Below are 26,128 nucleotides of genomic sequence, written 5' to 3'. Positions count from 1 at the left end.
GAGCGTGTGACAGCGCCTCCTGTCTGTGAGAGCGAGTGTGTGACAGCGCCTCCTGTCTGTGAGAGCGGGTGTGTGACAGCGCCTCCTGTCTGTGAGAGGGGGTGTGTGACAGCGCCTCCTGTCTGTGAGAGCGAGTGTGTGACAGCGCCTCCTGTCTGTGAGAGGGGGTGTGTGACAGCGCCTCCTGTCTGTGAGAGCGGGTGTGTGACAGCGCCTCCTGTCTGTGAGAGCGAGTATGTGACAGCGCCTCCTGTCTGTGAGAGCGGGTGTGTGACAGCGCCTCCTGTCTGTGAGAGCGGGTGTGTGACAGCGCCTCCTGTCTGTGAGAGTGAGTGTGTGACAGCGCCTCCTGTCTGTGACAGCGAGTGTGTGACAGCGCCTCCTGTCTGTGAGAGCGGGTGTGTGACAGCGCCTCCTGTCTGTGAGAGCGGGTGTGTGACAGCGCCTCCTGTCTGTGAGAGCGAGTGTGTGACAGCGCCTCCTGTCTGTGAGAGCGAGTGTGTGACAGCGCCTCCTGTCTGTGAGAGCGAGTGTGTGACAGCGCCTCCTGTCTGTGAGAGCGAGTCTGATCCTGGTTAACCCTTCCCAATATTCCTGTAAATCCAATACAATTACCCCTTCATCAGAGACCACCAATCCCGCCAGTTTCCAGGGATCTCTGACAAAAATAGCCGGCAGCTAGTGCGGGATGTCAGGAATCACCTCACTGGATAGGAGTGGGTTAACAGCTGGGGTTGGCTCCCGCTCCTTCCAGAATCTAACCCTGTCCCTGGGACCCGTGGCATGTTTCCGGTGAATTCTGTGAGCTTCCATTTTCGCTTTATCCACAAGCTTCGATGGATAATGCAATGCAACAGAGTTGGCACCAGCGTCTGCAGCTATTCCGCAAGGGGGGTCATCACCAGCGTGATAACTCCATGCAGTCGCGTGTGCATTGGAGAGGAGCTGAATGGGTGTAGGTTGTCAAAGTCTGTGACAGGCATCGACCCCTCAGGTAAAAGCGCAAACATTAAGGTTCTAATATGGTGGAGAAAGGTATGCGTTCCGTCTTTCTGTCGTCTTCTAGGTCTGCAAGCTTTAAGCATCTGTCCAGTCACGATGTTAGGCAGGGTGGGTGGGGGATGGGGGGGTGGGGTGGGGGGGGGGAAATGCGGCTCCGGTGAGAAGATGGAAAAATATCTCGCCGAATGCGTGCGAGGGCAGTAAATGCCCGCCCCCTCTCGCTCTGCAAAGACTTCCGTGGATCACTTTATTCGGAAACCTTCCGGAATCCATTAATGTTCCCACGTTCTCCACGCCGCTCGTCACTTTGCCTCCGTGCAGGTCTGTCTGCACGCTTAGAGTGTCCTCAACATCAGAGACTCGCTCCGTTACACCTTCCTGCCTGGGCGCCCCTCCGCCCTCAAAAGGCTTCGCCGTGGAGCTCGGAGTAGCGCAGAAGTGTCGCGGTACCTATTCAAAAAAAAAAAAGAGTCTTGATGTTAAAAATCGGCAGTTTAATCCTTGGACTGCAGGCAGACCCCCCCCCCCCCCCCCACCGAATATTGCGGAAAAGACGATTGTTTTCCAGTCACCGTCATCAAGACTAGCTTTTTAATTCTAGATTTAACCAACGGACCAAATTTAATTTCCTGTAGCTATGGCGGGGATTTGAACTCAAATCTCAAGGATTATTATCCCAGTAATATGAGCACTGAGCTAAAAATCCGCCCCCCCCCCCCCCCTCAACAATGGCCGCATCCAGAACCCACCACATTCCGCCATTCCCAGATCAGCCACTTCCAAATCAACCTCCCTCGGGGTTATTTCAGCTCCAGTCACAGCCTGCCGACCCGTTCCCTCCCTACCTGAACTGCGATTCTGCCTGAAGTCCGGTTTCTTTTCAGGAATGAGCCAGTTCCCTCTCCGAACGGAAGACAGGCAGACAAGGGCGGTGGCAGCCATGATGATCAGGAGCGACAGCAACAGGCCCACGTGCCACCTTGAAACTCCTGAGGTCCCATCCGAGCCTCCGCTGTGCCCGTCGGTCCCATCCGAGCCTCCGCTGTGCCCGTCGGTCCCATCCGAGCCTCCGCTGTGCCCGTCGGTCCCGTCCACCTCCGGCCCTCTCTTCCTTACGGCCGTGGAGCCTGTCGAAACACCAACGCGGGTGAATTTTATTTTTTTTTTAAACGGGGCGGGTACATTTCCATTATTAAAAGCGAAAACACAGCATCGGATGGAAATCTGACACACATAAGGGCGGAAAATCCCAGCGGGCGTGACAGCGCCCCGGGAAGAGAGAAAACGGAATTGACGTTTCGAGGTCGTGTGACTCGTCTTCCGAGCCAAGGTGCCCACGATGTCCTCCTTCGGCCTTCCGCGTGCTCCCAGAGCAGCCTTCCCACAAACTGCAGGAACAGCACCTCCTCCTCAACGGATCAGCTCCGAAAGAGGGTCACATGGACCCGAAACGGGAACTCTATTTTCCCTCATTCGCCACAGATTTTCCGACTTTCATAGAACCTACAGTGCAGAAGGAGGCCATTCGGCCCATCGAGTCTGCACCGACCCACTTAAGCCCTCACTTTCACCCCAGCTCCATAACCCAAGAACCCCCCCCCCCCCCTCCAACCTTTGGTCACTAAGGGCAATTTAGCGTGGCCAATCCACCTAACCTGCACGTCTATCGACTGTGGGAGGAAACCGGAGCACCCAGAGGAAACCCACGCACACACGGGGAGAATGTGCAGACTCCGCACAGACAGTGACCCAGCGGGGAATCGAACCTGGGACCCTGGCGCTGTGAAGCCACAGTGCTAGCTAACCACTTGTGCTACCGTGCTGCACATTTCTTCGGGGAGAGGTCTGTCAGGCGGAAACCTTCAAGTGAAGGGATCCAATCCTTCGTGGAATTCTAACACAGAGGAACACAGGTTAAAAAAAAAACCGGGGGAGAATTTGCTCCACTGACATAAGAAGTCAGCGGCTCAATCTAATCAGCAAAAAAAGAATCACGGAGAAGCTGAGAATCTTTTTGTTTAACACACACAGCGCGTTGCTGTGATCAGGAAGCCGCTGGCTGAAGAGACGACTGAAACAGATTCAACAGGAATTTTCAAAAGGGGAACAGGAGAGATAGTCAGAGTGGAAACAACTTGCAAGGTGATTGGGGACAAACGAGATGGAGAGGGACAGGGTCGAATTGGAGGCTACGACAAAGAGCGATCATAGATATGAAGGAAAAATGGCCACCGCCTGTACTTTATGCAATATACACAGGGGCTGTTATTCTCTATAATATACACAGGGGCTGTTATTCTCTATAATATACACAGGGGCTGTTATTCTCTATAATATACACAGTGACTGTTATTCTCTATAATATACACAGGGACTGTTATTCTCTATAATATACACTGGGGCTGTTATTCTCTATAATATACACAGTGACTGTTATTCTCTATAATATACACAGGGACTATTATTCTCTATAATATACACAGGGGCTGTTATTCTCTATAATATACACAGTGACTGTTATTCTCTATAATATACACAGGGACTGTTATTCTCTATAATATACACAGGGGCTGTTATTCTCTATAATATACACAGGGACTGTTATTGTCTATAATATACACAGGGACTGTTATTCTCTATAATATACACAGGGGCTGTTATTGTCTATAATATACACAGGGACTGTTATTCTCTATAATATACACACAGACTGTTATTCTCTATAATATACACAGGGACTGTTATTCTCTATAATATACACAGGGACTGTTATTCTCTATAATATACACAGGGGCTGTTATTCTCTATAATATACACAGGGACTGTTATTCTCTATAATATACACAGTGGCTGTTATTCTCTATAATATACACAGGGGCTGTTATTCTCTATAATATACACAGGGACTGTTATTCTCTATAATATACACAGGGGCCGTTATTCTCTATAATATTCCCCTGGGCTGTTATTCTCTATAATATACACAGGGGCTGTTATTCACGATAATATACACAGGGACTGTTATTCTCTATAATATACACAGGGGCTGTTATTCTCTATAATATACACAGACTGTTATTCTCTATAATATACACAGGGGCTGTTATTCTCTATAATATACACAGACTGTTATTCTCTATAATATACACAGGGACTGTTATTCTCTATAATATACACAGGGACTGTTATCCTCTATAATATACACAGTGACTGTTATTCTCTATAATATACACAGGGGCTGTTATTCTCTATAATATACACAGACTGTTATTCTCTATAATATACACAGGGACTGTTATTCTCTATAATATACACAGGGGCTGTTACTCTCTATAATATACACAGGGGCTGTTATTCTCTATAATATACACAGGGGCTGTTATTCTCTATAATATACACAGGGAATGTTATTCTCTATAATATACACAGACTGTTATTCTCTATAATATACACAGGGGCTGTTATTCTCTATAATATACACAGACTGTTATTCTCTATAATATACACAGGGACTGTTATTCTCTATAATATACACAGGGGCTGTTACTCTCTATAATATACACAGGGACTGTTATTCTCTATAATATACACAGGGGCTGTTATTCTCTATAATATACACAGCGACTGTTCTCTATAATATACACAGGGACTGTTATTCTCTATAATATACACAGGGGCTGTTATTCTCTATAATATACACAGGGGCTGTTATTCTCTATAATATACACAGGGGCTGTTATTCTCTATAATATACACAGGGGCTGTTATTCTCTATAATATACACAGGGGCTGTTATTCTCTATAATATACACAGGGATTGTTATTCTCTATAATATACACAGGGGCTGTTATTCTCTATAATATACACAGGGGCTGTTATTCTCTATAATATACACAGGGGCTGTTATTCTCTATAATATACACAGGGGCTGTTATTCTCTATAATATACACAGGGGCTGTTATTCTCTATAATATACACAGGGGACTGTTATTCTCTATAATATACACAGGGACTGTTATTCTCTATAATATACACAGGGGCTGTTATTCTCTATAATATACACAGGGGCTGTTATTCTCTATAATATACACAGGGACTGTTATTGTCTATAATATACACAGGGACTGTTATTCTCTATAATATACACAGGGACTGTTATTCTCTATAATATACACAGGGGCTGTTATTCTCTATAATATACACAGGGGCTGTTATTCTCTATAATATACACAGGGACTGTTATTCTCTATAACATACACAGGGACTGTTATTCTCTATAATATACACAGGGACTGTTATTCTCTATAATATACACAGGACTGTTATTCTCTATAATATACACAGGGACTGTTATTCTCTATAACATACACAGGGACTGTTATTCTCTATAATATACACAGGGGCTGTTATTCTCTATAATATACACAGGACTGTTATTCTCTATAATATACACAGGGGACTGTTATTCTCTATAACATACACAGGGACTGTTATTCTCTATAATATACACAGGGGCTGTTATTCTCTATAATATACACAGGACTGTTATTCTCTATAATATACACAGGGACTGTTATTCTCTATAATATACACAGAGACTGTTATTCTCTATAATATACACAGGGGACTGTTATTCTCTATAATATACACAGAGACTGTTATTCTCTATAATATACACAGGGACTGTTATTCTCTATAATATACACAGGGACTGTTATTCTCTATAATATACACAGGGACTGTTATTCTCTATAATATACACAGAGGCTGTTATTCTCTATAATATACAGGGGCTTGTTATTCTCTATAATATACACAGGGACTGTATCTCTATAATATACACAGGGCTGTTATTCTCTATAATATACACAGGGACTGTTATTCTCTATAATATACACAGGGACTTTATTCTCTATAATATACACAGGGGACTGTTATTCTCTATAATATACACAGGAGCTGTTATTCTCTATAATATACCAGGGGCTGTTATTCTCTATAATATACACAGGGACTGTGTATTCTCTATAATATACACAGGGCTGTTATCTCTATAATATACACAGGGCTGTTATTCTCTATAATATACACAGGGGCTGTTATTCTCTATAATATACACAGGACTGTTAGTCTCTATAATATACACAGGGACTGTTATTCTCTATAATATACACAGGGGCTGTTATTCTCTATAATATACACAGGGACTGTTATTCTCTATAATATACACAGGACTGTTATCTCTATAATATACACAGGACTGTTATTCTCTATAAATTACAGACAGGGACTGTTATTCTCTATAACATACACAGGGACTGTTATTCTCTATAATATACACAGGGACTGTTATTCTCTATAATATACACAGGGGCTGTTATTCTCTATAATATACACAGACTGTTATTCTCTATATACACAGGGACTGTTATTCTCTATAATATACACAGGGACTGTTATTCTCTATAATATACACAGGGACTGTTATTCTCTATAATATACACAGACTGTTATTCTCTATAATATACACAGGGACTGTTATTCTCTATAACATACACAGGGACTGTTATTCTCTATAATATACACAGGGACTGTTATTCTCTATAATATACACAGGGACTGTTATTCTCTATAATATACACAGACTGTTATTCTCTATAATATACACAGGGACTGTTATTCTCTATAATATACACAGGGACTGTTATCCTCTATAATATACACAGGGACTGTTATTCTCTATAACATACACAGGGGCTGTTATTCTCTATAATATACACAGGGACTGTTATTCTCTATAATATACACAGGGACTGTTATTCTCTATAATATACACAGACTGTTATTCTCTATAATATACACAGGGACTGTTATTCTCTATAATATACACAGACTGTTATTCTCTATAATATACACAGGGACTGTTATTCTCTATAATATACACAGACTGTTATTCTCTATAATATACACAGGGACTGTTATTCTCTATAATATACACAGGACTGTTATTCTCTATAATATACACAGGGACTGTTATTCTCTATAATATACACAGACTGTTATTCTCTATAATATACACAGACTGTTATTCTCTATAATATACACAGGGACTGTTATTCTCTATAATATACACAGGACTGTTATTCTCTATAATATACACAGGGACTGTTATTCTCTATAATATACACAGGGGCTGTTATTCTCTATAATATACACAGGGACTGTTATTCTCTATAATATACACAGGGGCTGTTATTCTCTATAATATACACAGGGGCTGTTATTCTCTATAATATACACAGGGACTGTTATTCTCTATAACATACACAGGGACTGTTATTCTCTATAATATACACAGGGACTGTTATTCTCTATAATATACACAGGGACTGTTATTCTCTATAATATACACAGGGACTGTTATTCTCTATAATATACACAGGGGCTGTTATTCTCTATAATATACACAGGGACTGTTATTCTCTATAATATACACAGGGACTGTTATTCTCTATAATATACACAGGACTGTTATTCTCTATAATATACACAGGGACTGTTATTCTCTATAGCATACACAGGAGCTGTTATTCTCTATAATATACACAGGACTGTTATTCTCTATAATATACACAGGGACTGTTATCCTCTATAATATACACAGGGACTGTTATTCTCTATAATATACACAGGGACTGTTATTCTCTATAATATACACAGGACTGTTATTCTCTATAATATACACAGGGACTGTTATTCTCTATAATATACACAGGGACTGTTATTCTCTATAATATACACAGGGGCTGTTATTCTCTATAATATACACAGGGACTGTTATTCTCTATAATATACACAGGGACTGTTATTCTCTATAATATACACAGGGACTGTTATTCTCTATAATATACACAGGGGCTGTTATTCTCTATAATATACACAGGACTGTTATTCTCTATAATATACACAGGGACTGTTATTCTCTATAATATACACAGGGACTGTTATCCTCTATAATATACACAGTGACTGTTATTCTCTATAATATACACAGGGGCTGTTATTCTCTATAATATACACAGACTGTTATTCTCTATAATATACACAGGGACTGTTATTCTCTATAATATACACAGGGGCTGTTACTCTCTATAATATACACAGGGGCTGTTATTCTCTATAATATACACAGGGGCTGTTATTCTCTATAATATACACAGGGAATGTTATTCTCTATAATATACACAGACTGTTATTCTCTATAATATACACAGGGGCTGTTATTCTCTATAATATACACAGGACTGTTATTCTCTATAATATACACAGGGACTGTTATTCTCTATAATATACACAGGGGCTGTTACTCTCTATAATATACACAGGGACTGTTATTCTCTATAATATACACAGGGGCTGTTATTCTCTATAATATACACAGCGACTGTTATTCTCTATAATATACACAGGGACTGTTATTCTCTATAATATACACAGGGGCTGTTATTCTCTATAATATACACAGGGGCTGTTATTCTCTATAATATACACAGGGGCTGTTATTCTCTATAATATACACAGGGGCTGTTATTCTCTATAATATACACAGGGGCTGTTATTCTCTATAATATACACAGGGATTGTTATTCTCTATAATATACACAGGGGCTGTTATTCTCTATAATATACACAGGGGCTGTTATTCTCTATAATATACACAGGGGCTGTTATTCTCTATAATATACACAGGGGCTGTTATTCTCTATAATATACACAGGGGCTGTTATTCTCTATAATATACACAGGGGCTGTTATTCTCTATAATATACACAGGGACTGTTATTCTCTATAATATACACAGGGGCTGTTATTCTCTATAATATACACAGGGGCTGTTATTCTCTATAATATACACAGGGACTGTTATTGCTCTATAATATACACAGGGACTGTTATTCTCTATAATATACACAGGGACTGTTATTCTCTATAATATACACAGGGGCTGTTATTCTCTATAATATACACAGGGGCTGTTATTCTCTATAATATACACAGGGACTGTTATTCTCTATAATATACACAGGGACTGTTATTCTCTATAATATACACAGGGACTGTTATTCTCTATAATATACACAGGACTGTTATTCTCTATAATATACACAGGGACTGTTATTCTCTATAATATACACAGGGACTGTTATTCTCTATAATATACACAGGGACTGTTATTCTCTATAATATACACAGGGACTGTTATTCTCTATAATATACACAGGGACTGTTATTCTCTATAATATACACAGGGACTGTTATTCTCTATAATATACACAGGGGCTGTTATTCTCTATAATATACACAGGACTGTTATTCTCTATAATATACACAGGGGCTGTTATTCTCTATAACATACACAGGGACTGTTATTCTCTATAATATACACAGGGGCTGTTATTCTCTATAATATACACAGGGACTGTTATTCTCTATAATATACACAGGGACTGTTATTCTCTATAATATACACAGGGACTGTTATTCTCTATAATATACACAGGGGCTGTTATTCTCTATAATATACACAGAGGACTGTTATTCTCTATAATATACACAGGGACTGTTATTCTCTATAATATACACAGGGACTGTTATTCTCTATAATATACACAGGGACTGTTATTCTCTATAATATACACAGAGACTGTTATTCTCTATAATATACACAGGGACTGTTATTCTCTATAATATACACAGAGGACTGTTATTCTCTATAATATACACAGGGGCTGTTATTCTCTATAATATACACAGGGACTGTTATTCTCTATAATATACACAGGGACTGTTATTCTCTATAATATACACAGGGACTGTTATTCTCTATAATATACACAGAGACTGTTATTCTCTATAATATACACAGGGACTGTTATTCTCTATAATATACACAGGGACTGTTATTCTCTATAATATACACAGACTGTTATTCTCTATAATATACACAGGGACTGTTATTCTCTATAATATACACAGACTGTTATTCTCTATAATATACACAGGGGCTGTTATTCTCTATAATATACACAGGACTGTTATTCTCTATAATATACACAGGACTGTTATTCTCTATAATATACACAGGGACTGTTATTCTCTATAATATACACAGGACTGTTATTCTCTATAATATACACAGGGGCTGTTATTCTCTATAATATACACAGGGACTGTTATTCTCTATAATATACACAGGGACTGTTATTCTCTATAATATACACAGGGGCTGTTATTCTCTATAATATACACAGGGACTGTTATTCTCTATAATATACACAGGGGCTGTTATTCTCTATAATATACACAGAGACTGTTATTCTCTATAATATACACAGGGACTGTTATTCTCTATAATATACACAGGGACTGTTATTCTCTATAATATACACAGGGGCTGTTATTCTCTATAATATACACAGGGGCTGTTATTCTCTATAATATACACAGGGCTGTTATTCTCTATAATATACACAGGGGCTGTTATTCTCTATAATATACACAGGGACTGTTATTCTCTATAATATACACAGGGGCTGTTATTCTCTATAATATACACAGGGACTGTTATTCTCTATAATATACACAGGGCTGTTATTCTCTATAATATACACAGGGACTGTTATTCTCTATAATATACACAGGGACTGTTATTCTCTATAATATACACAGGGCTGTTATTCTCTATAATATACACAGGGGACTGTTATTCTCTATAATATACACAGGGACTGTTATTCTCTATAATATACACAGGGACTGTTATTCTCTATAATATACACAGGGACTGTTATTCTCTATAATATACACAGGGGCTGTTATTCTCTATAATATACACAGGGACTGTTATTCTCTATAATATACACAGGGGCTGTTATTCTCTATAATATACACAGGGCTGTTATTCTCTATAATATACACAGGGACTGTTATTCTCTATAATATACACAGGGACTGTTATTCTCTATAATATACACAGGGGCTGTTATTCTCTATAATATACACAGGGACTGTTATTCTCTATAATATACACAGGGACTGTTATTCTCTATAATATACACAGGGACTGTTATTCTCTATAATATACACAGGGACTGTTATTCTCTATAATATACACAGGGACTGTTATTCTCTATAATATACACAGGGACTGTTATTCTCTATAATATACACAGGGACTGTTATTCTCTATAATATACACAGGGACTGTTATTCTCTATAATATACACAGGGACTGTTATTCTCTATAATATACACAGGGGCTGTTATTCTCTATAATATACACAGGGACTGTTATTCTCTATAATATACACAGAGGCTGTTATTCTCTATAATATACACAGGGACTGTTATTCTCTATAATATACACAGGGACTGTTATTCTCTATAATATACACAGGGACTGTTATTCTCTATAATATACACAGGGACTGTTATTCTCTATAATATACACAGGGACTGTTATTCTCTATAATATACACAGGGGCTGTTATTCTCTATAATATACACAGGGACTGTTATTCTCTATAATATACACAGGGACTGTTATTCTCTATAATATACACAGGGACTGTTATTCTCTATAATATACACAGGGACTGTTATTCTCTATAATATACACAGGGACTGTTATTCTCTATAATATACACAGGGCTGTTATTCTCTATAATATACACAGGGGCTGTTATTCTCTATAATATACACAGGGGCTGTTATTCTCTATAATATACACAGGGGCTGTTATTCTCTATAATATACACAGGGACTGTTATTCTCTATAATATACACAGGGGCTGTTATTCTCTATAATATACACAGGGGCTGTTATTCTCTATAATATACACAGGGGCTGTTATTCTCTATAATATACACAGGGACTGTTATTCTCTATAATATACACAGGGCTGTTATTCTCTATAATATACACAGGGACTGTTATTCTCTATAATATACACAGGGGCTGTTATTCTCTATAATATACACAGGGGCTGTTATTCTCTATAATATACACAGGGACTGTTATTCTCTATAATATACACAGGGGCTGTTATTCTCTATAATATACACAGGGACTGTTATTCTCTATAATATACACAGGGACTGTTATTCTCTATAATATACACAGGGACTGTTATTCTCTATAATATACACAGGGACTGTTATTCTCTATAATATACACAGGGACTGTTATTCTCTATAATATACACAGGGACTGTTATTCTCTATAATATACACAGGGGCTGTTATTCTCTATAATATACACAGGGACTGTTATTCTCTATAATATACACAGGGACTGTTATTCTCTATAATATACACAGGGGCTGTTATTCTCTATAATATACACAGGGACTGTTATTCTCTATAATATACACAGCGACTGTTATTCTCTATAACATACACAGGAAAATCAGAGTCTTACTTTTGCTGTCGATGATTCCGACTGTTCTGGTTTCTTTCGTCGTCTGATCATTGAGAGGGGGCATCATTTCTGAAGCTGTAATAGACCCTGGACGAAGAATTGTCCCCTGTGTGGTTTCCGCCCACCTCGATGTTGTCACGTGCTCCCGTGGCAACTGGGCTGTGCTGGAAGGACCAGCCGTTGTCTGAGTTGTTGAGGGTGTCTCTTGGCCGTCTTGCCCTGGCCGAGCTGGCGCCGAGATATCGTCCGTTTGGGATCCTTCGTATGTTTGGGCATGGGTTGGCGCAGTTGATGGGGGCAGCATTGTGTCTTCTGTCTGGCACCCTGGCAGAGGTTGGGGAGTGGAATTGGATGTTTGGGGTCTTCCATGCCCTTGGGCATCGGTTGATGGAGGAGAAGCTGGCACTGAGGGAAGGGATGTGCTTCCATCTTGCCCTGGCAGAGTTGTGGTGGTCAAAGCGGGCAGTACAGGCCCTGGTGCAGGTGTTGACTCCCCGGGCGAGAATGTTGGGTGGGCCGGTCCTTTCCCGTTTCTTGTGCCCTGTGTTGACCCACGTTGGAAGTCCATCGAAGGCGTGTCCTGTGGAGTTCCTGAGAAAGGAATAAGGTGATGTTAACAACCCTGTTCATTTTCACATTTACACATTTGACGAACCCTTTCAAATCGAACCCTGTCAAACGCTGAAAAAGCGGCATTTCCACCGACCAGACACTTGCTTTGCCTGTACGCTGATGATAGCCAATCACTCGAGCACAGAGTCCGTCGCTGGCTATTGGCTCTTGGCACTCGCGCGGTTAATGAGCCTCGACAAGGAGTCAAACTCTTCCATCCCGCCTCCCATTGCCACTATCGCCCGCCACAGGCTAACGAAAGTGGCCCTGCCCTCTTATTGGCGATACGTAGGCCGGGATGGGTCACTGTCTGTGCGGAGTCTGCACGTCCTCCCCCTGTGTGCGTGGGTTTCCTCCGGGTGCTCCGGTTTCCTCCCACAGTCCAAAGATGTGCGGGTTAGGTGGATTGGCCATGCTAAATTGCCTGTAGTGTCCTAATAGTAAGGTTAAGGGGGGAGTTGTTGGGTTACGGGTATAGGGTGGATACGTGGGTTTGTGTAGGGTGATCATTGCTCGGCACAACATCGAGGGCCGAAGGGCCTGTTCTGTGCTGTACTGTTCTATGTATGTGCTACAGTCAAAGTGTGATGGAATTTTGAGCGGAGAAAACTTATCTTTTCAAGATACGTTATTGCTTTTAAGATTAAAATATTAACTTGCTTTGAACCCGTAAGTTTGCTGATTTTGGTGTTTGTGTCGACTGCGATCTGTGGGCTAAATTGTCACAGAATCCCTACAGTGCAGAAGGAGGCCATTCGGCCCATCGGGTCTGCACCGACCCCCTGAAAGAGCAACCCTACCTCGGCCCACTCCCCCATCCTACCCCCCCCCCCCCCCCCCCTCCCCCCCACACACAATCCCGTAACCCCGCCAAATCGGCACGTCCCCGGGTGCTACGCCCGGTCGAGCAGCGTGGTTCGCCGCCGGTCGCTTGGGAGAGCGGCAAGGCACTGAGGCCTCGGCTGCCTGGGAGGCCTGGCGACTCCTGGGCGATGGGGGAGGCCTTTTGAGGGGCGATTGAGTGGGAGACGGGCGAAAACCTTCGGCAGTTTATTGACATTTACGCAGACACGGGAGGGGGGGGGGGGGGGGGCGGCGGCGGGGGGGAGCATGTAGACGCCGCACAGACAGTCACCCGAGGCCGGAATCGAACCCGGGTCCCTGGTGCTGTGAGGCAACAGTGCTAACTGCTGGGCAGCCAATCCACGCACTCAGTAACAGAAGTTCTTGCTCCACAGCGGAAGCGTTCCGTTATCAAAACAGGATGTTAACCCACATTTATCTTTTTTGATCTCTCGCTTGCCTTCTCTGTCTCGCCAAAGACTACGATGGTGAGAATGTTCTCACGTCAGTAAGCGAAAAGGTGACCTACATTTTCCAAAACAATGTCACATCTCTTTAGGTGCTTGGAGAGCATGAAGATTGTGTCATCATTTGGATTAAGGCTGGGAGCTGTCTATCTTTACTGATAAGGTGCCTTTTGTTGTGTTTTGTACTCTGGGCTAACACAGGCTGCAACTCGATGCAGCTTTGACCCAAAGGCACTCCAGACTTTGAAGTAAGTTCGATGTGATTTATTGAACCATTAGCCCAGTTCTCTATGAGTTCGACTCTCCTGCTAATCTTGCTCCAGTAACTCAGTCTAACTAACCAGTCTGCTCTAAGCCACGTGGTGGGTGTGATGCTTCTGATCTGCCCCTGTCCTTCTCTCTAAGTGTCGCCTGTGGAAAGAGACACAGCATGTGGGCCCTGTCCTTATATATGGGTTGTGTAATGCCCCCTTGTGGTAGTGTCACCTCTGGATGTCTTGACTGCCTATTGGTCGTATCCTATTCTATGTGCTCATTAGCTGTATGTCTGCATGTCATGACGCCTCTGGCACTCCCTCTAGTGTTTACTTAGTCATAGTGTATTTACATTAACCCCTTGTGTATTTACAGTGATGCATATCACCACACACCTCCTGAATCTCTGACCCCTTGTTCTGGACCATCGAGCCTCGGAGACCAGGCACTCTGCAGCTGCCGAGCTCTTCATAGTTGTTACGTAAATGTCAATAAACTGCCGAAGGTTTTCGCCCGTCTCCCACTCAATCTCCCCTCAAAGGCCTCCCCCATCGCCCAGGAGTCGCCAGGCCTCCCAGGCAGCCGAGGCCCCAGTGCCTTGCCGCTCTCCCAAGCGACCGGCGGCGAACCACGCTGCTCGACCGGGTGTGGACCCCACGGTGCTATCAAAATGCAAGTCTTTCTTTGCGAAATCTGTTTGCCACCCCTAACCCCATCACCACGTCAAGAGGGACCCTGCCCACCGAGAGCTCTGATCCACTGACCAGGACGCAGAGTCTTACCGGCAGGTCTGGCATCAACGGCCTTCATCATCGCCTGCGCCTTGCTGGGCAACAAACAGAATGTACCGCGGCCCATTGTGAATCTGTGAGGTGGAAGCAGAGGGAACTTCATCAAACTGGATCAAAGATCGATGAACATGGCTGCCACCGACAGGGTGAACTGACGGAGGAGTTTCAAATTGATTGAAAGTATCGAGTCGGACAGAGAAAAATCTTCTAGTTGGGTTAATCCAGTGTTATAGTGACAGACCCTCCCCACCAGCACTGTACCCCAGTGTTATACAGTGACAGACCCTCCCCACCAGTACCCCAGTGTTATACAGTGACAGACCCGTCCCCACCAGTACTGTACCCCAGTGTTATACAGTGACAGACCCATCCCCACCAGTACTGTACCCCAGTGTTATACAGTGACAGACCCTCCCCACCAGTACTGTACCCCAGTGTTATACAGTGACAGACCCGTCCCCACCAGTACTGTACCCCAGTGTTATACAGTGACAGACCCGTCCCCACCAGTACTGTACCCCTGTGTTATACAGTGACAGACCTGTCCCCACCAGTACTGTACCCCAGTGTTATACAGTGACAGACCCCTCCCCACCAGTACTGTACCCCAGTGTTATACAGTGACACACCCGTCCCCACCAGTACTGTACCCCAGGGTTATACAGTGACAGACCCGTCCCCACCAGTACTGTACCCCAGTGTTATACAGTGACAGACCCATCCCCACCAGTACTGTACCCCAGTGTTATACAGTGACAGACCCGTCCCCACCAGTACTGTACCCCAGTGTTATACAGTGACAGACCCGTCCCCACCAGTACTGTACCCCAGTGTTATACAGTGACAGACCCGTCCCCACCAGAACTGTACCCCAGTGTTATACAGTGACAGACCCGTCCCCACCAGTACTGTACCCCAGTGTTATACAGTGACAGACCCGTCCCCACCAGTACTGTACCCCAGTGTTATACAGTGACAGACCCGTCCCCACCAGAACTGTACCCCAGTGTTATACAGTGACAGACCCTCCCCACCAGTACCCCAGTGTTATACAGTGACAGACCCCTCCCCACCAGTACTGTACCCCAGTGTTATACAGTGACAGACCCGTCCCCACCAGTACTCCAGTGTTATACAGTGGCAGACCCATCCCCACCAGTACTGTACCCCAGTGTTATACAGTGACAGACCAGTCCCCACCAGTACTGTACCCCAGTGTTATACAGTGACAGACCCTCCCCACCAGTACTGTACCCCAGTGTTATACAGTGACAGACCAGTCCCCACCAGTACTGTACCCCAGTGTTATACAGTGACAGACCCGTCCCCACCAGTACTGCACCCCAGTGTTATACAGTGACAGACCCGTCCCCACCAGTACTGTACCCCAGTGATATAGTGACAGACCCGTCCCCACCAGTACTCTACCCCAGTGTTATACAGTGACAGACCCGTCCCCACCAGTACTGTACCCCAGTGTTATACAGTGACAGACCCGTCCCCACCAGTACTGTACCCCAGTGTTATACAGTGACAGACCCGTCCCCACCAGTACTGTACCCCAGTGTTATACAGTGACAGACCTTCCCCCACCAACACTGTACCCCAGTGTTATACAGTGACAGACCCGTCCCCACCAGTACTGTACCCCAGTGTTATACAGTGACAGAACCGTCCCCACCAGTACTGTACCCCAGTGTTATACAGTGACAGACCCGTCCCCACCAGTACTGTATCCCAGTGTGATACAGTGACAGACCCGTCCCCACCAGTACTGTACCCCAGTGTTATACAGTGACAGACCCGTCCCCACCAGTACTGTACCCCAGTGTTATACAGTGACAGACCCGTCCCCACCAGTACTGTACCCCAGTGTTATACAGTGACAGACCCGTCCCCACCAGTACTGTACCCCAGTGTTATAGTGACAGACCCGTCCCCACCAGTACTGAACCCCAGTGTTATACAGGGACAGACCCGTCCCCACCAGTACTGTACCCCAGTGTTATACAGTGACAGACCCATCCCCACCAGTACTGTACCCCAGTGTTATACAGTGACAGACCCATCCCCACCAGTACTGTACCCCAGGGTTATACAGTGACAGACCTGTCCCCACCAGTACTGTACCCCAGTGTTATACAGGGACAGACCCGTCCCCACCAGTACTGTACCCCAGTGTTATACAGTGACAAACCCATCCCCACCAGTACTGTACCCCAGTGTTATACAGTGACAGACCAGTCCCCACCAGTACTGTACCCCAGTGTTATACAGTAACAGACCCGTCCCCACCAGTACTGAACCCCAGTGTTATACAGGGACAGACCCGTCCCCACCAGTACTATACCCCAGTGTTATACAGTGACAGACCCGTCCCCACCAGTACTGTACCCCAGTGATATACAGTGACAGACCCATCCCCACCAGTACTGTACCCCAGTGATATACAGTGACAGACCCGTCCCCACCAGTACTGTATCCCAGTGTTATACAGTGACAGACCCGTCCCCACCAGTACTGTACCCCAGTGTTATACAGTGACAGACCCGTCCCCACCAGTGCTGTACCCCAGTGTTATACAGTGACAGACCCGTCCCCACCAGTACTGTACCCCAGTGTTATACAGTGACAGACCCGTCCCCACCAGTACTGTACCCCAGTGTTATACAGTGACAGACCCATCCCCACCAGTACTGTACCCCAGTGTTATACAGCGACAGACCCGTCCCCACCAGTACTGTACCCCAGTGTTATACAGTGACAGACCAGTCCCCACCAGTACTGTACCCCAGTGTTATACAGTGACAGACCTGTCCCCACCAGTACTGAACCCCAGTGTTATACAGGGACAGACCTGTCCCCACCAGTACTAGTACCCCAGTGTTATACAGTGACAGACCCGTCCCCACCAGTACTGCACCCCAGTGTTACACAGTGACAGACCCATCCCCACCAGTACTGTACCCCAGTGTTATACAGTGACAGACCCGTCCCCACCAGTACTGTACCCCAGTGTTACACAGTGACAGACCCATCCCCACCAGTACTGTACCCCAGTGTTATACAGTGACAGACCAGTCCCCACCAGTACTGACCCCAGTGTTATACAGTGACAGACCCGTCCCCACCAGTACTGTACCCCAGTGTTATACAGTGACAGACCCGTCCCCACCAGTACTGTACCCCAGTGTTATACAGTGACAAACCCATCCCCACCAGTACTGTACCCCAGTGTTATACAGTAACAGACCCGTCCCCACCAGTACTGAACCCCAGTGTTATACAGGGACAGACCCGTCCCCACCAGTACTATACCCCAGTGTTATACAGTGACAGACCCGTCCCCACCAGTACTGTACCCCAGTGATATACAGTGACAGACCCATCCCCACCAGTACTGTACCCCAGTGATATACAGTGACAGACCCGTCCCCACCAGTACTGTATCCCAGTGTTATACAGTGACAGACCCGTCCCCACCAGTACTGTACCCCAGTGTTATACAGTGACAGACCCGTCCCCACCAGTACTGTACCCCAGTGTTATACAGTGACAGACCCGTCCCCACCAGTACTGTACCCCAGTGTTATACAGTGACAGACCCGTCCCCACCAGTACTGTACCCCAGTGTTATACAGTGACATACCCATCCCCACCAGTACTGTACCCCAGTGTTATACAGCGACAGACCCGTCCCCACCAGTACTGTACCCCAGTGTTATACAGTGACAGACCAGTCCCCACCAGTACTGTACCCCAGTGTTATACAGTGACAGACCTGTCCCCACCAGTACTGAACCCCAGTGTTATACAGGGACAGACCCGTCCCCACCAGTACTATACCCCAGTGTTATACAGTGACAGACCTGTCCCCACCAGTACTGTACCCCAGTGTTACACAGTGACAGACCCATCCCCACCAGTACTGTACCCCAGTGTTATACAGTGACAGACCCTTCCCCACCAGTACTGTACCCCAGTGTTATACAGTGACAGACCTGTCCCCACCAGTACTGTACCCCAGTGTTACACAGTGACAGACCCATCCCCACCAGTACTGTACCCCAGTGTTATACAGGGACAGACCCTTCCCCACCAGTACTGTACCCCAGTGTTATACAGTAACAGACCCGTCCCCACCAGTACTGAACCCCAGTGTTATACAGGGACAGACCCGTCCCCACCAGTACTATACCCCAGTGTTATACAGTGACAGACCCGTCCCCACCAGTACTGTACCCCAGTGATATACAGTGACAGACCCATCCCCACCAGTACTGTACCCCAGTGATATACAGTGACAGACCCGTCCCCACCAGTACTGTATCCCAGTGTTACACAGTGACAGACCCGACCCCATCAGTACTGTATCCCAGTGTTATACAGTGACAGACCCGTCCCCACCAGTACTGTACCCCAGTGTTATACAGTGACAGACCCGTCCCCACCAGTACTGTACTCCAGTATTATACAGTGACAGACCCGTCCCCACCAGTACTGTACCCCAGTGTTATACAGTGACAGACCCGTCCCCACCAGTACTGTACTCCAGTGTTATACAGTGACAGACCAGTCCCCACCAGTACTGTACCCCAGTGTTATACAGTGACAGACCTGTCCCCACCAGTACTGTACCCCAGTGTTATACAGGGACAGACCCGTCCCCACCAGTACTGTACCCCAGTGTTTTACAGCGACAGACCCGTCCCCACCAGTACTGTACTCCAGTATTATACAGTGACAGACCCGTCCCCACCAGTACTGTACCCCAGTGTTATACAGTGACAGACCCGTCCCCACCAGTACTGTACTCCAGTATTATACAGTGACAGACCCGTCCCCACCTGTACTGTACCCCAGTGTTTTACAGCGACAGACCCGTCCCCACCAGTACTGTACCCCAGTGTTATACAGTGACAGACCAGTCCCCACCAGTACTGTACCCCAGTGTTATACAGTGACAGACCTGTCCCCACCAGTACTGTACCCCAGTGTTATACAGGGACAGACCCGTCCCCACCAGTTCTGTACCCCAGTGTTATACAGTAACAGACCCGTCCCCACCAGTACTGAACCCCAGTGTTATACAGGGACAGACCCGTCCCCACCAGTACTATACCCCAGTGTTATACAGTGACAGACCCGTCCCCACCAGTACTGTACCCCAGTGATATACAGTGACAGACCCATCCCCACCAGTACTGTACCCCAGTGATATACAGTGACAGACCCGTCCCCACCAGTACTGTATCCCAGTGTTATACAGTGACAGACCCGTCCCCACCAGTACTGTACCCCAGTGTTATACAGTGACAGACCCGTCCCCACCAGTACTGTACCCCAGTGTTATACAGTGACAGACCCATCCCCACCAGTACTGTACCCCAGTGTTATACAGTGACATACCTATCCCCACCAGTACTGTACCCCAGTGTTATACAGCGACAGACCCGTCCCCACCAGTACTGTACCCCAGTGTTATACAGTGACAGACCAGTCCCCACCAGTACTGTACCCAGTGTTATACAGTGACAGACCCTGTCCCCACCAGTACTGTACCCCAGTGTTATACAGTGACAGACCCGTCCCCACCAGTACTGTGCCCCAGTGTTATACAGTGACAGACCCGTCCCCACCAGTACCCCAGTGTTACACAGTGACAGACCCGTCCCCACCAGTACTGTGCCCCAGTGTTATACAGTGACAGACATGTCACCACCAGTACTGTACCCCAGTGTTATACAGTGACAGACCCGTCCCCACCAGTACTGTACCCAAGTGTTATACAGTGACAGACCCGTCCCCACCAGTACTGTACCCCAGTGTTATACAGTGACAGACCCATCCCCACCAGTACTGCACCCCAGTGTTATACAGTGACAGACTCGTCCCCACCAGTACTGTACCCCAGTGTTATACAGTAACAGACCCATCCCCACCAGTACTGTACCCCAGTGTTATACAGTAACAGACCCATCCCCACCAGTACTGTACCCCAGTGTTATACAGTGACAGACCTGTCCCACCAGCACTGTACCCCAGCGTTATACAGTGACAGACCCGTCCCCACCAGTACTGTACCCCAGTGTTATACAGTGACAGACCCGTCCCCACCAGTACTATACCCCAGTGTTATACAGTGACAGACCCTCCCCACCAGTACTGTACCCCAGTGTTATACAGTGACAGACCCGTCCCCACCAGTACTGTACCCCAGTGTTATACAGTGACAGACCCGTCCCCACCAGTACTGTACCCCAGTGTTATACAGTGACAGACCCGTCCCCACCAGTACTGTACCCCAGTGTTATACAGTGACAGACCCGTCCCCACCAGTACTGTACCCCAGTGTTATACAGTGACAGACCCGTCCCCACCAGTACCCCAGTGTTACACAGTGACAGACCCGTCCCCACCAGTACTGTGCCCCAGTGTTATACAGTGACAGACACGTCACCACCAGTACTGTACCCCAGTGTTATACAGTGACAGACCCATTCCCCACCAGTACTGTACCCCAGTGTTATACAGTGGCAGATCCGTCCCCACCAGTACAGTACCCCAGTGTTATACAGTGACAGACCCATCCCCACCAGTACTGTACCCCAGTGTTATACAGTGACAGACCCATCCCCACCAGTACTGCACCCCAGTGTTATACAGTGACAGACTCGTCCCCACCAGTACTGTACCCCAGTGTTATACAGTGACAGACCCATCCCCACCAGTACTGTACCCCAGTGTTATACAGTGACAGACCTGTCCCCTCCAGTACTGTACCCCAGTGTTATACAGTGACAGACCCGTCCCCACCAGCACTGTACCCCAGCGTACTTACTTGATATACTGGGGACAATGTCCGTGTCCAAGTAAGATTGTATAACTCTCGAGTTCAGCATAGTATTTCTGTGGTAATTGTTCCTTCAGAATAATTGGGCAACAGGTCACCCCTGTGTCGCCGGCGTGTCTGCCACTAAATGCTGTGAAATTGAAACACGGAGATATCTGTGTTAATAATCAGTGAGAGGCAGAGACTGCGTTTTCCACAGATGTCTGTCCTGACATTATCTCCCCGAGAGTTTTGTTTACTCAGTGCTCTCGATCCTCAGTCGCACGGTCACCCTGATGTCGGACATCTGGCCGAGTGGCAGAAGAGATTTGTTTGGCTCTGGTTAATAAGCCCCTTCCCGTTTTCTGGGATCCCTACTCTGGAGTGGAAATTCAGCTGCAGTAGGAAGCACACCCCCAAATCCGAGTCTCCGCTAAACAAAGCCATTTTTTTATATCTTTCATTTGTTCTGTTCCCTGTTTACCCCATTCTATCCGGAGAGAACATAGAAGGAGGCCATTCGGCCCATCGAGTCTGCACATTAAGCCCTCACTATCCCCGTAACCCTCCTAACGTTTTTGTACATTAAGGGGCAATTCGGCACGGCCAATCCACCCTAACCTGCACATCTTTGGACTGTGGGAGGAAACAGGAGCACCCGGAGGAAACCCACGCACACACGGGGAGGATGTGCAGACTCCGCACAGACAGTGACCCAGCCGGGAATCGAACCTGGGACCCTGGAGCTGTGAAGCCACAGTGCTAACCACTGTGCTGCCGTGCTGCCCTGGAGAGTGGTGGGGTGGGAGGGGTCGGGGGGGGGGGGGGGGGGGGGGGGATAGTGATGTGGAGTGAGCAGACGGGAAGGAGGTGTAAACTGTCAGGAGGGAGTGGGGAGAGTGGGGTCAGTGAGGGGGGGTCAGTGAGGGGGGTCAGTGAGGGGGGGTCAGTGAGGGGAGGGGTCAGTGAGGGGGGGGGGCAGTGAGGGGGGTCAGTGAGGGGGGATCAGTGAGGGAGGGGTCAGTGAGGTGGGGGTGAGGAGGGCGTGGTGAGGGGGGAGTGGTGAGGGGGGTCAGTGAGGGGGGTCAGTGAGGGGGGGTCAGTGAGGGGGGTCAGTGAGGGAGGGGGGTCAGTGAGGGGGGTCAGTGAGGGGGGGCAGTGAGGGAGGGGGGTCAGTGAGGGGGGTCAGTGAGGGGGGTCAGTGAGGGAGGGGGGTCAGTGAGGGGGGGTCAGTGAGGGGGGTCAGTGAGGGGGGGGGCAGTGAGGGGGGGCAGTGAGGGAGGGGGTCAGTGAGGGGGGTCAGTGAGGGGGGTCAGTGAGGGGGGGCAGTGAGGGAGGGGGGTCAGTGAGGGGGGTCAGTGAGGGAGGGGGTCAGTGAGGGGGGTCAGTGAGGGGGGTCAGTGAGGGGGGGCAGTGAGGGAGGGGGGTCAGTGAGGGGGGGTCAGTGAGGGGGGTCAGTGAGGGGGGTCAGTGAGGGGGGTCAGTGAGGGGGGGTCAGTGAGAGGGGGGTCAGTGAGGGGGGTCAGTGAGGGGGGTCAGTGAGGGGGGTCAGTGAGGGGGGTCAGTGAGGGGGTGGTTGGGGGGACTGTGAGGGGGAGATGGTGAGGGGAGGGGTCAGTGAGGTGGATGTGAGGAGGGCGTGGTGAGGGGAGGGGTCAGTGAGGGGGGTGAGGGGGAAGTGGTGAGGGGGGAATGGGGCAATGAGGGGGTGAGGGGTGTCAGTGAGGGGGTCGGAGGGGTCAGTGAGGTGGGGGTGAGGAGGGCGTAGTGAGGGGGTGAGGAGGACGTGGTGAGGGTGTGAGGGGGTCGGGGGGTTCAGTGAGGTGGGGGTGAGGAGGGCGTGGTGAGGGGGGGTGAGGGGGGTTGGGGGGTTCAGTGAGGTGGGGGTGAGGAGGGTGTGGTGAGGGGGGGAATGGGGCAATGAGGGGGGTGAGGGGGGTTCAGTGAGGGGGTGAGGAGGGCGTGGTGAGGAGGGGTGAGGGGGGTCGGGGGGTCGGGGGGTTCAGTGAGGTGGGGGTGAGGAGGGTGTGGTGAGGGGGGAATGGGGCAATGAGGGGGGTGAGTGAGGTGGGGGTGAGGAGGGCGTGGTGAGGGGGGTGAGGGAGGTCAGTAAGGGGGTCGGGGGGTTCAGTGAGGTGGGGGTGGGGAGGGCGTGGTGAGGGGGGTGAGGGAGGTCAGTGAGGGGGTCGGGGGTTCAGTGAGGTGGGGGTGAGGAGGACGTGGTGAGGGGGGTGAGGGGGGTTGGGGGGTTCAGTGAGGGGGTCGGGGGGGGCAGTGAGGTGGGGGTGAGGAGGGCGTGGTGAGGGGGGTGAGGGGGGTGAGGGGGGTCGGGGGGTTCAGTGAGGTGGGGGTGAGGAGGGCGTGGTGAGGGGGGAATGGGGCAATGAGGGGGGTGAGGGGGGTCGGGGGGTTCAGTGAGGGGGTCGGGGGGGTCAGTGAGGTGGGGGTGAGGAGGGCGTGGTGAGGGGGGGTGAGGGGGGTCGGGGGGTTCAGTGAGGTGGGGGTGAGGAGGACGTGGTGAGGGGGGTGAGGGGGGTCGGGGGGTTCAGTGAGGTGGGGGTGAGGAGGACGTGGTGAGGGGGGGAATGGGGCAATGAGGGTGTGGAGTGGGAATGGGGCAATGAGGGGGGTGAGGGGGGTCAGTGAGGTGGGGGTGAGGAGGGCGGGGTGAGGGGGGGGTGGGAATGGGGCAATGAGGGGTAACCAGTGCAGCAATGGGCTGTGAAAAGCTCACAAACTGAAAACCACACCGATTATTCTCGGCAGGCGAAGCCGTCCTTTCACAGAGTCTGGTTTAACACACAGCCTGCTGAACCCCATAGCCATTCGCTTCCTCACTGTCCCTGCGGCTCAGCCCTGGGACGTCCCAAACCCCCCACTAACCTCCCCCAGCCCCCCCCCCCCCCCCCCAGGGGACCCCCCGGGTCTCTGACCCTTTCTTGACGTTGACCCAAGAATCGTCTTTTCTCTCTCTCTCTCTCTCTCTCTCAACAGATCAAGTGCAGGTCACCCCCCCTCCACCAGTCTCCTGCCTCACTCACTCACTCCCTCTCTCTTCACCCACCTCCTCTGCCTACGCTACACTGTGCCTGAGCCCCCACAGAGAGAGAGAGAGAGAGAGAGAGAGAACGAGGAGAGAGAGAGAGAGATAGAGACAATAAATCCTTCAGGAGGCACTTACCCGGCACACAGGACACCAGGAGCAGTAAGAGATGGTAAAGAGACATTCTTTCCCAAATAAAGACGCGTTTGGCTGCGACTTTGCAAAGCGAGGACAATTGAACACACCACGGCAGCGGACAGCGAGAGAGCAGCAACTGAGCGAGCTCGAAACACTGCAAGTTTTCTACTTCGAAAAGGAAACCGACACAGTGCACTCAATTGCATCATTGCACGAATTAACAACCTTAGCTGGGGGGGTTTCCGCTGAGCAGTCGGTTCAACTCCAAACCTCTGCAAGGCAAACAATGTTGGCATTGAGCAACTAAACACTACCCCACCCCTGGGGAGCGTTCAGGGATTTCCAAGAATCTTTCCCCCCCTTCACGATCCTCTGACCCGCACTGAAAGGGAGAACTGTAGCACACTTTCATTTCAGTTGCTTTGAGCGGTTTGTTTGAACCTTTGAGGTGAGGTGCTTTCTGATTGAGCCGAAGGGGGTTTGGAGCTCAGAGGGTGGAGGCACGGGACTGTGCCGGCGCAGGAAGAGGCCATTCAGCCCCCCCCCCCCCCCCCCCCGCCCCCCCGTGCCTGCCACCTCCATCCTCTGCAAGGGCAACTCGGCCAATCTCGTCTTGCCCGCTCAAACCGGCGCTCCCTGCCGGAGTGACGGTCCGGAAACTCGG

General features: G+C 47.8%; 1 protein-coding gene across 1 annotated transcript; it reads right to left on the bottom strand.

The window, feature by feature from the left end:
* Window positions 1-1,130: 1,130 nt before the first annotated feature.
* On the bottom strand, window positions 1,131-25,907 carry LOC119958473 (mucin-1-like). The gene is made up of 6 exons (XM_038787018.1): window positions 25,465-25,907; window positions 22,293-22,434; window positions 15,443-15,525; window positions 12,484-13,074; window positions 1,848-2,129; window positions 1,131-1,452 (listed from the first exon to the last, which is right to left on the bottom strand). The coding sequence occupies exons 1-6, from the start codon at window positions 25,508-25,510 to the stop codon at window positions 1,403-1,405; spliced, it is 1,194 nt and encodes a 397-aa protein (XP_038642946.1). The 5' UTR covers window positions 25,511-25,907; the 3' UTR covers window positions 1,131-1,402.
* Window positions 25,908-26,128: the final 221 nt, after the last annotated feature.

This window comes from Scyliorhinus canicula, chromosome 29, assembly GCF_902713615.1.
Source record: "Scyliorhinus canicula chromosome 29, sScyCan1.1, whole genome shotgun sequence".
Lineage (NCBI taxonomy): Eukaryota > Metazoa > Chordata > Chondrichthyes > Carcharhiniformes > Scyliorhinidae > Scyliorhinus > Scyliorhinus canicula.
This window is presented reverse-complemented; position numbering and strand designations above follow the sequence as displayed.